General features: G+C 45.0%; 1 protein-coding gene across 1 annotated transcript in view; it reads right to left on the reverse strand.

Annotated features, from left to right (window-relative positions):
• The window catches only part of AGBL1 (AGBL carboxypeptidase 1), a gene marked incomplete at both ends in the record, with an annotated part of 295031 nt that extends 285184 nt beyond the window's left edge, over window positions 1–9847 (reverse strand). Inside the window, one exon of the mRNA XM_082321219.1 lies at window positions 9797–9847. Within this exon, the coding sequence (XP_082177345.1) occupies window positions 9797–9847 (51 nt within the window). The remainder of the gene's footprint in view (window positions 1–9796) is intronic.
• Between the last annotated feature and the right edge of the window lie 964 nt (window positions 9848–10811).

Raw genomic sequence — 10811 nt, forward strand, 5'->3', positions numbered from 1 at the left:
ATGTTCTCAAGGAGACCTGTTGTTGCAACAGTGCTCTACAGGCTTTGTTAGGACATAGCAGGGGAACTCAGTTAGGAAGATTCCCAACCGTTTGATCAGCCAGCCACTCAGACAACCACCTTTTAGACAAATCCCTCCAGAGTCTGCAGTCAGTGAGATACAGCCGCTGCTGTGGGAGCTTTTGAAACAAACCGCTAATAAGCATGGTTTTCATCTCAGAGATCAAGTCATTTTAATGCATCTCTGCTTCCAGCTGTCCCCTTGAAATCCTTGTGCATTATGGGGAGATCAAATGACCTTAGCCCTATTGGAAGAGAGATTGTCAAAGAAAAGCAGAGCCAGGCATGCATTCTTTTTCTCCTTTGTCATCTCCAGCTCTCTCCCCTACTTGCAAAACTTTAGCATGGGGCAAGAGGCCACTCAAATGCAGGAGATTTTCCCAAAGAGGCCAGATAAATCAGGGCAGTAGTGCTGCTTTCCCCTAGCTTTTCCAGAAACTGTCTCCATGTGGATGGCACTGGTTTATTCCTGGAAAAATGGAGGGTCAAAAGAGGCAGTTCAGTTTGTTCCTCTGACTTCATCAGATCAGCATTTTAATCATAGGCAAAGGTCAGGTGGACCATTCTCCCTCCTCCCCTCCTTTGCAGTGCAGACAGGTGGGCATTCACCATGCCAAGCAAACTGCTTGTGGAAGGATCTCTTTCTCCGTCACACTCCTACTTGCCAGGTTAATCCTGAATAAAATGGAGGGCCAACATTATCTTCACTGTAAATCTGTTGCTTTGGCCTTTCAGCAGGAATCCCATAAAAAAAACAGAGGATGGCAGAGGATGACAGGCATTGCACTGATTTTACCCAGGCTGCATGAGTGTCAGCTACTTATGGAGTAAGTTGTTCCACCCTTTGATTTGGAAAACAATGTGAACTAAGACTCCCTTTGCCCTAACTTGACTGATGAGTTTTATCTCCATTTGCTGACCAAATGGAAAAATCTGGAAGCACAGGCATTAAATGAGTTTGATGGAGTTTGTAACAGTCCTGAAATAAAGCCCAGGACTCCTGCTTTAGCCATCAATACACCATCATTCTCTCTTTTGAAAGGAAGGGAATAGGTAGCAGGGAGTGCAGTGGAGCAGATGGGCCCAGGGGAGAAGAGTCTGTCTCTGTTTACTACAGGGATCAAATTCCCATTGGGCCCAGTGGGAAGCCTCTGCCTGTAAATTACACCAAAAATTAATGTGCATAAAAGGCTTCACAGAGGTTGATTGCAGTAAAACACAAAGCTGTGGTGCTTCCATGGCTCCAGTGTCAGAAAAATACACACTTCGGTTTCAAATTATCCCTTGTCGAAAGGGGGAAAAAAGCCAAGATTTCTTTGGTAGAGTAGTTATTTCTCCCGCAGGACTTCTGTGTCAGAATTACTCAATTTTCTAATAAAAATCTTCATGAAAGTTTTGCTGTTCTCATTAATTCCACCTCAACCTACAGCACCTTTTGAAAATAAGGCTGTGTTCTTCCAGGAGAACGGTCCATGAGGAGAAAAAAAACAACTTTGTTCTCTAAACCCCCTAAGGGAAGGAGGTTTAGCTTTGCCCATGGAATTTCTTGTCAATCAGATGTTATTCTATCAATTAATAGCTGGTCTAAAACATTAATTCTCTTTTTTGTAGCTTAGTAGTGCCTGTGGGGAGAAGAATCTCTACTACGTTATCTTTGTCCTCTCTAGAAGACATCTTATGAAATCAATGACAAATTCTTGATTTCTGAAACCTTAATTTCTTTGTAATATGGTAGGTCTCCACTCAGTTAAACAAAGGCCTTAACAGCACAACAGATCAAAACGAAATACTAAGTCATGGATGTGAATGTGGTGTGTCTCCATTGACCTATGGAGGAGAATGACCAGATTTCCCTTATTTTAAGGTGCATTCTTCATCACATTAGACTTTCCTTCCCAAAACTGTACTAAGATAAATTGTTTTCTTGGTATGAAAAGGCAAAAGATTATCCAGTTCTTGGAGATTTGAATCTTCACCCAAATAATGCACCTAGAGTATACTTGGGTCAACTTCTCACAAAGATGAAACAATCAGAAAAAAACAGATTTTTTTTTTTTTTTTTTAAATTATAACAGAAAATGTCTACAAATATTTGACGGTGGTTTGGCCTCATGTTCTTGCATCAAAATCATCTTAATTGAACTGTCTTTTCTGAAATTAAACTGTCTCGTCTGAAACAGCAGCACAGTAGTGCTTTCTGTTGCACACACAGCTTCCAGGATTGCAGGCACTGATGACCCACCAGTACGTCAACTGAGCTGGACAATTTAGTTGTACAAGAACACACCATATGGCTTCCCTCTAACACTCATTCCTTACCTCCTGTAGCAAACTTGGTTTTGTCAATGGGGAGAAGGGAGACTGTCTGGTGAGATTGCTTTGTACTGTCCCTGGTCTCCCTGAAGAAGGTTGTAGCTCCCTCTCAAAGGAGCATGTCTCACCAATTTCCAGGCACATTCTGGCCTCACAATCCCCTGGGGACCAAAATCAGTCTGCTTTGCCCAAGAATCACAGCCCCTCATCCTTTCCTGCGGAGATGAGCAGCAAGCCCGGCATGCAGAATGGCCCCGGCTGATGGATCAGCACTTCTATCCTATGGCCCATGGGGCCCTGTAGGCAAACAGGTGCAAATAGACTATCTGTGAGATAAGTGCTTATTAAAAGAACACGGAAAGCCAAGAGGGAATTATTTTCTATCCTGGTCTGGTGAGAAGAACATAGTCACAAGGCCGGAGTCTGGCAGAGCCCAACAACATATGTGGGTACATGGTATGTCTATGGATTTAGGATTTTCAAAGAAAGACATGTGAAAGCCTGAGGTTCTCAGGTGTGCATACATCAACTCTAACGTACACAGGAAAGGGCCACCTTTCCCCAGGAGCATGGGTCATTCCACAAGGAGCTACCAGCAAACACTGCCTTACTTCTGCACTTCCCACTGACTCCTCTTGGAGCCCTGCGGAAGGAAGGGCTTCTACCTGCACTTCCAGAGGCATATATCCCCCCCAAATTTCATCGCAAGAATAATGATGATACGTGTGGTGTTACCTATCCTGGCACAAACAGGAATGATCACACAGAGGCAGCTTCCCTATGATAGCAACAACTCCAGGAGCAATTTTCAACCCTGCTATCCCAGACCAAGTGACACAAAATCCCTCCCCATCTCTTAAATTCTCGGCACATTTGTGAAATGTTTTTCTTCCTGTTAACACATATCAGTAAAGTCTCTGCTGGTGTCAGTAGACACTGCTAAAGTTAACCATTATCAGCCCACACATTTTTCAATACAAGTAACTTTTTTGCGCTTTTGGTTAAATGTAATGTAATAAACTTTAATTTAAAGATGTCCATGAACGTATTTTTGACCACAGACTTTTTTTCCCATTATAGATAAAGCCAAGAGGACTGGGCCAATGCATCGGACAGAAAAATGTGTTGAAAAGATCTCTGAGCCATCACAACAAAATGCAGCATAATACACTGAAAATAAGATCATGCTGTACAAAGAAACATAAGCAAGATCTATTCAAGCAAACACCTCTCTGTACGAAAAAATCTCTTCATATATTTCACAGAGGGAAATTATTGAAGCCTTATAAAAGGAGAAGGTGGAAATTTTCCATTGACATAAAAATATTAATATAATATATAAATATATCTGTAGGCATACAAAATAGCTATGGAAGATAGATAATCACTGATAATTATTCTTGACTTACAAATAGATAAGCAGATGCATTTGAATATATTTTTATACTGTATGTGAAAGGTAAGTATTTTAAACAAATGCATATACCTCCTTACATAATGTAGTTTAATGTGTATTTGTGTCTATAATGCAGCAGTTGTACAAAAATACACAATATAAAGCTGCTTGACATGGTATAATGTGCCATTATATTACATCCAAATAGCCTAAGTTAAACAGCCTGGCCACAAGTACAAAATCAGGCCCTCAACAGCTAAGAAGCACCAGTTTTAAAGCATTCATGGATGTTTCATTTGGCCGCCTGGAGTAACTGCATTTTTTAATTTGATTACAACTTGTTTTATTTCACAAAATCTCTGCTTCAGGATGAACTGTGCCTGCTGCCTAGAAAATCACCCTATATAGCTTTTTGTCCTCATCATTTAGCCTGTGGTTCTGTGCATTATTTATCACACAGAATCCAAGCCCTGCACTGAAAAGGAATTATTAATTTACTCTTTGATTTTTTTTACTACATTGTCACCAGAACTTTAGATTTTTTTTGTCTAGTGTTCATTGCCTGATTTCTCAAACACTGATATGAGGCATGGTGGGATTCTTAGTCATTTTACACATGATTAACTCAGATGCAGAGGGTTATAATCCATTTCTCCAGACCTGCATTCAACTGATTTAGCAATATGGCTATCCTGCATTTCTGCAGGAAAGGAGAAAGGGGTCTCCAGGAGCATTCATGACACAATCTCATTTGTCCTCAAAGCACAAGCCATCCTAGGCAAGGATGAGGGACAGCACAAGACAGACTGAAGCCCACTTTCCTTGTTCGAGATGGAAAGTTCTGCTGAGACTCAGATTGCCACACACTCTTTTGCTCAGCCCAGCCATGGTTGCTGCCACTCCGATCAGTGTCTGGGTACATTTTGCACCCTGAGGTCCTGAATTCTCATTAATGCCGTCACAGGAAATTCTGGACAGCCCAGCTGGAGGCATTTTCAGAGGAGCTGGCAGTGTGCGCAGAGAAACAGCTGCGACCAGCCTGTGGACAGAGAGTGAAATTCTGGTCCCAGCTCAGTCGGTGGAAGGGTTTCAGCAGAGTCCAAGATGTGCCTCAGCTTCCTCTGAGGGCTTTTAGTGTTCTGCGCTGATTCACAAGAGTGCCAAACCTCAATATTTCTTCCATAGCCTGGCAGGAATTTCAGGTTAATGCACGGATGCTAGCCTCTTTTCTTTCTTCTTTCTTGCTTAGCAGTGCCCCGTGGTGGTGAGCCAGGGATTGTAGGGAAGAGCTCTGGGTTACCTTTAGGTTCTCCTTGGTCAGGGAGGAGATGACTGTTGAGGTGGGAAGAACAAGCAGTGACCCTGAAAGCTGGGGTGGGGGCCTGCACTACCTCTATAGGATTGTTTGCAGAGAATTATTCCTTTTCTTCAACAGTTAAAGCAGGAAACAGGCTCATGCAGCCTAAGTGGAATTGGCAGTAGAGGCACGAAAGAGCTGCTGGAGCACCCAGTGTTTCCCTGTGAAGGGTTTCCCCTTGAACCCTATAGCTGAGTGTCTCACTGCCCTAACTGCACTGCTTTTGCTGCTCCAAAGCTAGAACATTTTTTGTAAGGAATAGGAGGACACTAAGTCCACTGCTGTTCACTTCAGTTAATGAACCACATAACAACGGCCATCTGGTTTTGAGTTGATTTTTGTTCCCTCTAAGGCTATTCCACTAAGCCCTGCCTGCCAAGCTGCCTTCCAAAACCAGAGATCCAAACTTCGAGCTCCTCCATCCCCAGCCTAAACCAGTGGGCATTCCGCTTGCTGAGCAGTTCCTGGGATTTCTGCATCTATTTTGCTCAAAGCCAGGAATCTTAGCAGCTCTGCTGACAGAATAAGTGCAAGGATGCAGAGGAGACAAAAGCGTTTTGCAAAATACGTTTATATTCATTGTCACTGGAGCAGCATAGATATCTTCCCACTTGTCTTTAGGATAACAATAGAACTGCCTTGTCAGCCAGCCAGCAAAACAGTTCGAAAGAGGCAGCACAAAGGAGCAGAGAGGTTCAAGTTAGCAAACAGTGGATCCTGTATCTGTTCCCTGCTGGACACCACAGCCATTCAGAGAGGAATCCCTTTACGCAAACAACATCCTCCATTGATACATAAGATTTTCACCTCTTTTCCTTTTGAACCATAGCATTTGGGAACCTGTGCAGTCCAACATAGTAGGACACAGTTTGAGCCAAAGATCTGCCAACGGCCCCAAGGGTTGCCAGCTTTGCAGAATATGTGAACGGGGACTGTGGCTTTGGGAAGCATGTGAAAACCATGCTGAGAGCCAACAGGAAACCTGGGACTCCTCAGGCGACACGATGTACGCTGCCATGGAATAAGGAGATGTTCTCAGGGGTAACCAAGGCTGGTTCACCTCTGGGCCTGGCAAGCAAGGAAGAGAGCAGGGAGAAAGCAGAGGAAGAATCAAAATGCTTCTTATTTAGCTAACTGGTTAGAGGATGGAGTCAGATGAGGGCCAGGACAACCAGGACTAGGAACTAGGATGCTCTACAGTCTCAAGGGATTCAATAGTCTGGGACACATTGAAAGACACTGGCTTCAGTTTTCTATTGTTCTTCTTAGCAACTAACAGCTGTTTTTAACTAACGCCTAGATACCTCCTCCTGGCATTAAAATAAACAAGAGATCTAATCCCAGATCTCTCTGGGATTTTGCATTAGGGAGGCTGCCTGTAAAATGGGATGTCAGCCTTTTTTCCCTGGTCATAAACCGTACAGGGAGAGGATGTTTACTTCTGCCATGCTGTGGCCGGGGAGCAGGGTGAGGAGTAGCACCCAGCCCAGCCTTGGTCTAGGTACTGCACTGTCCGTGTATGAAAGAGAGAGCAGAGCTGGGTGTGAGGTGAGGAGGTTGATGTCATGCAGTAAGAGATGGGAACAGAATGGGGTAACACTACCCAAGCAAGAGGGATGGGAGGTGATAACGGTAGGAGCACGTTGGAGGGGGAGAGTCAAGAAGAGAGAGCAAAGAAGAAGGTAACAGGGTTAGAAGCAAAATGAGAAACTACAGTAAACTCCTAGGAGCTTGGCTCTGCCATACTGACACAAAACCTGTGAGACAGGGAGAGTTTTTTCTTAAATCTGAAATTCACATTTTAAAGCTGCACCTTGTAAGTAATGAAGTACTTTTACCTAGTGATCTAAAATGTCACATCTTCCCTGCAGTGACATTTTGGTGACAAAATGCAGCTGTGCTTTGAAAGCAGTTTTTGCTTTTCACCTTGTCACTTTTCAGAACATCTGTAACACCTTGCACTTTCAGGGGTTTGAGCTGTCTTTGGAGGATCACGCTCCTTTGTCGCACTGGGAACAGTTTTAAAGAACTCAGAAACTAAATGTGTTTCTTTCCTTGACTAGAGCAGGAGTTCAGTTACAAAGTGTACGGTGTTCTGGTTTTGTTCTGCTTGATACCATCCTTACCAAAGCCAGGCTGTGAGACTAGGAGTAAAAGAGTCTATGCCAGGAGGACATGAAGTAGATCATTGTTTTGGCTGAAGGGGATAGACCCTGTCTCAGGTGGGAACATTCCTCCAACTGAGAATAATAATCTGTGCCAGTGCTTGGAAGGGAGGTGGAAATTTAGCCCTGTGTGAGCGACTGAAGGAGAAAGGATGTTTTTATTCTGAGGTTCATAAAGACTGGCTTGGTGACTGAATATTCCCTTGTTCTTCACCTGAAAGCTTTCTGCATACAAGGCAATATTACATGCTAACAGAAATGGGAAAATACACAGTAATATCCTGCAGAATAGCCTGTTGTATGCAGCAGGCATGTTCTTCATGCCCAATAAAAGGCTATGAACCAGCACTGACAATCCAGCAGGACACAGAAACAAAGCAAACATGTTTTGGACAGCTGTTGCAGAAAATAACAAAGTGTGGAGAGAAGTTATCCGCAAATGCAAACATCAACAGAAGTTATTATTTCCCAGTCCAGTGCTTTCCAACTGTGTCAGTAAAGGTCTTTTTTATCACCCGATTTTGGTAGCAGAGATAGGTGATTGCGTTATAGAGTTATGCTGGTAATGTTTTGGCTGGAGGTAGGGGAAGGAGGTGAATCAGAACATATCAGTGTTGTAATTGTCATCAATCACTTACTTTCTGTCTTCTAGCACTCAAACCTCTGCTTCTAATTGAACATGTAATAAGAAAGCTTTTTGCTCTTCTCTAAGCGAATACAGAATTTTCGGAAACAAGGATCTTGTACTAAGGTTAGATTTTGTAATACTGGGGATGAATGCTGTGCTACCTTGCAATTTTACTGATACCACCACCTATTTTACCTGCAGTGTCCCTAACTATTTCTAGTCCAGCCCTCCATGTAGCTTTGTCAATGAATCGCATACGTGATTTTAAACTACAGCTTCCAATTTAATCCTGGGCCTTGTCCAGTTCTGTTCTCAGAATATGCAGAGAGCACCAGGACTGTTAATGTTAGAAAGCATAAGAAAAAACAGGAGATGTACACTCAGCTCTCAATCAATCATCCATAGTAATAGGGAGAGAAGTGTAACTTGGATACAGCAAAAACATGATCTAGTACAAAATATGCATGAAATAAGCTGTAAGAACACAAGGCAAGCAAGGTACACTTCCCAGAAATAAAAGGACAGTAGGACAATTTTCTTCAGTGTGCCAGTATACCTGCAGAACTCACTGCCACAGGATGCCACGGAGGGCAAACCAGAGTTTGACAATGATATGAGAAATAAAAGTTGTTGACAGTTATATAAGCTTGGATAAAAATGTCAAGGCTGATCAGCCCCCACAACTATAGTTTCAAAGTCAATTGCATATCATGGGTTTTATAACCTCCTCTACACACTTGCTGCTGGTCACAGAAACCTTCTGAGACACAGGGCTGGGAGACATGAAACCTCAGGCTGATCCAGGAGAGTAAGTCTGTTTTACACACCCGATCCCTCATTTTCTGCTTCTGCAATGTGTGAAGTTTTGACAACACACATAGCAGTCAGAGGATGCTGCTGGCTCAGATGTGAAACTCTCGTCCCTGTGGGGCTCTGACCCATGTCAGCACAGCTGCACACAGGGGCTCAGGGCACCTGAGAAGTACAGACAACTGGCATTTCACTGTAACTATCTAAAAGCTGCATTTTATGCAAGCAGTTTGTCTTGGCAAAGCAATTCCCGCCCACCCCTCATGACAAAACGATGGCTCACGAAAGCACAGCTTCCCTCCCAAAACACACACCCCGTTTCATAGGGTAGCTCATGTGTCAGCTCAGACATCTTCTCCTGCAAGACCAGGAGGAGAACATCCATGCTGGGGGAAAACAGAACCGAGGGGATCGCCTACAGGCAGAGGAAGAGATACCTCTCCTTCATCCCATGGCCAAGCTTGCCCAACAAGTATGATCCTGGACTGGGACACTTCCCTTCCCTCTGCTCCTCAGGAGCATTTACTGAGCACACCCAACGCCAGCACCTCACCTATCTCAGCCTCAAGAGGTTTTGTCACTTCCCTGTGAGTGCTTAAGGGTCCTGGTGAAGACAATTTGACAGGGAGGAACTTGCTGCTTCAGGCAGATCCGTTTACTCGTCCCCCTCAGCCCTCAGAGCAGCGGCGTGCGCTGCTGGGACTTGCCCAGCTCGCAGACTGGCAGCGCTGTCAGGTCCCATTCATCGCAAAGCAGCCAATTCCTCACACCTCCCTCGCTCCCCCGCTGAACGCAGCGAGATCTCGGGAGCCGAGACTCTGCCCTCAGACGGGGCTTGGTGATTGATGCATAGCAGTAATTGCCAGCGTTCATCTCCGAATAGTGAAACTTCGTTTCATAAAAGCTTTTTAGGGCGGGAGGTGCAGGTCAGGACTCTTGCATGCTGATGCTTTTAGAGACAAGCCAGCAGGGAGCTCGTACGAACAACCTCAGCCCAACAAGTCGCTGCTGGTGAATTAAAGAGGAAAACAAGCCCAAGCACCTCTCATTAGTTCAAGCTGTTCTTACCTGGAGGGTGGAGAGAAGGACTTGCAAGCCACTGGCTTCTTGTTCTGCCATGCTGCTCCCCACTCACACTCCCTCTTTCTAGCAGCAGACACAATGCAGCCAGAAAGCAAAGCTGCCAACTTGCTTTGCTGCTGCCCCTGTGTCGTTTAAGAAACGAAGAAGCTAAACACAGATCCCCAGACACATGCACACTGCTACCACCAATAATCACAGCAATGCAACTCTAGACCTCAGCAGGAGAGATAAATGTACCCCCTCCCTCCGAGCTCTCCCACTGTGACGAGAAGATTAATTCCTATATAAAGAATCCTGGGGATTAAGTAAAGTGCTCAGGAAAGGTCTGGGTGCTTGGTGTGTGGCAGGGGGAGTGTGGGGAGGGTGGCAATAGCAACAAGAAAGCAGAAGAGTTACAAACCTCAAAGAAAGCCAGGGAGAAGGGAGGGAGCACGCTGGCTGCCTGACAGGCATTCCCAGCTGACCTGCTGATCTGTTCCAGACCCTGCGTGGACTCGTCTCCGTTTGACTCCGTTCCAGTGAAATCTGAGACACGGAGAAGGCAGAGCGAGCAAGAGATGCCCTCGGTCTTAACGAGCGCTGACAACGAACGGAAGATACACCCGGCATGAGGGACAGGTGGAGCGGGTTCACCAAGGCTCGCGGAGGGTTTTCGGCTTCCAGCCCCGCTGGTTGTCCCAAGTTGCAGCCGTTATGGCCATCGGCAATGCCCTGACAAGCGATCACAGGGCAGGGAGTGCCTACAGCGGGGCATCTCACGGCTGCACAGCAAAGGCCAGGGAGGAGAGCTACCTCTGCCAGGTCCAGTTTGGGAGACAGTTTGCTCCAAGGGCCGCTACAGTGATTCACATGCACCTATCTCTTTATATAAGTATAGTAACTCAGAGCGTAGTTCGCTCCCTGGTGCGCAAGTCACGCTGTAGTACAGTTGTAGTTATAGCTAGAATTCCTAGGAGGGCACGGAGTCCACTTTTAGCTTCAGCTGAATGATATCAAAGGG

This window comes from Platalea leucorodia, assembly GCF_965183815.1.
Source record: "Platalea leucorodia genome assembly, chromosome: 9".
Taxonomy (NCBI): Eukaryota; Metazoa; Chordata; class Aves; order Pelecaniformes; family Threskiornithidae; genus Platalea; species Platalea leucorodia.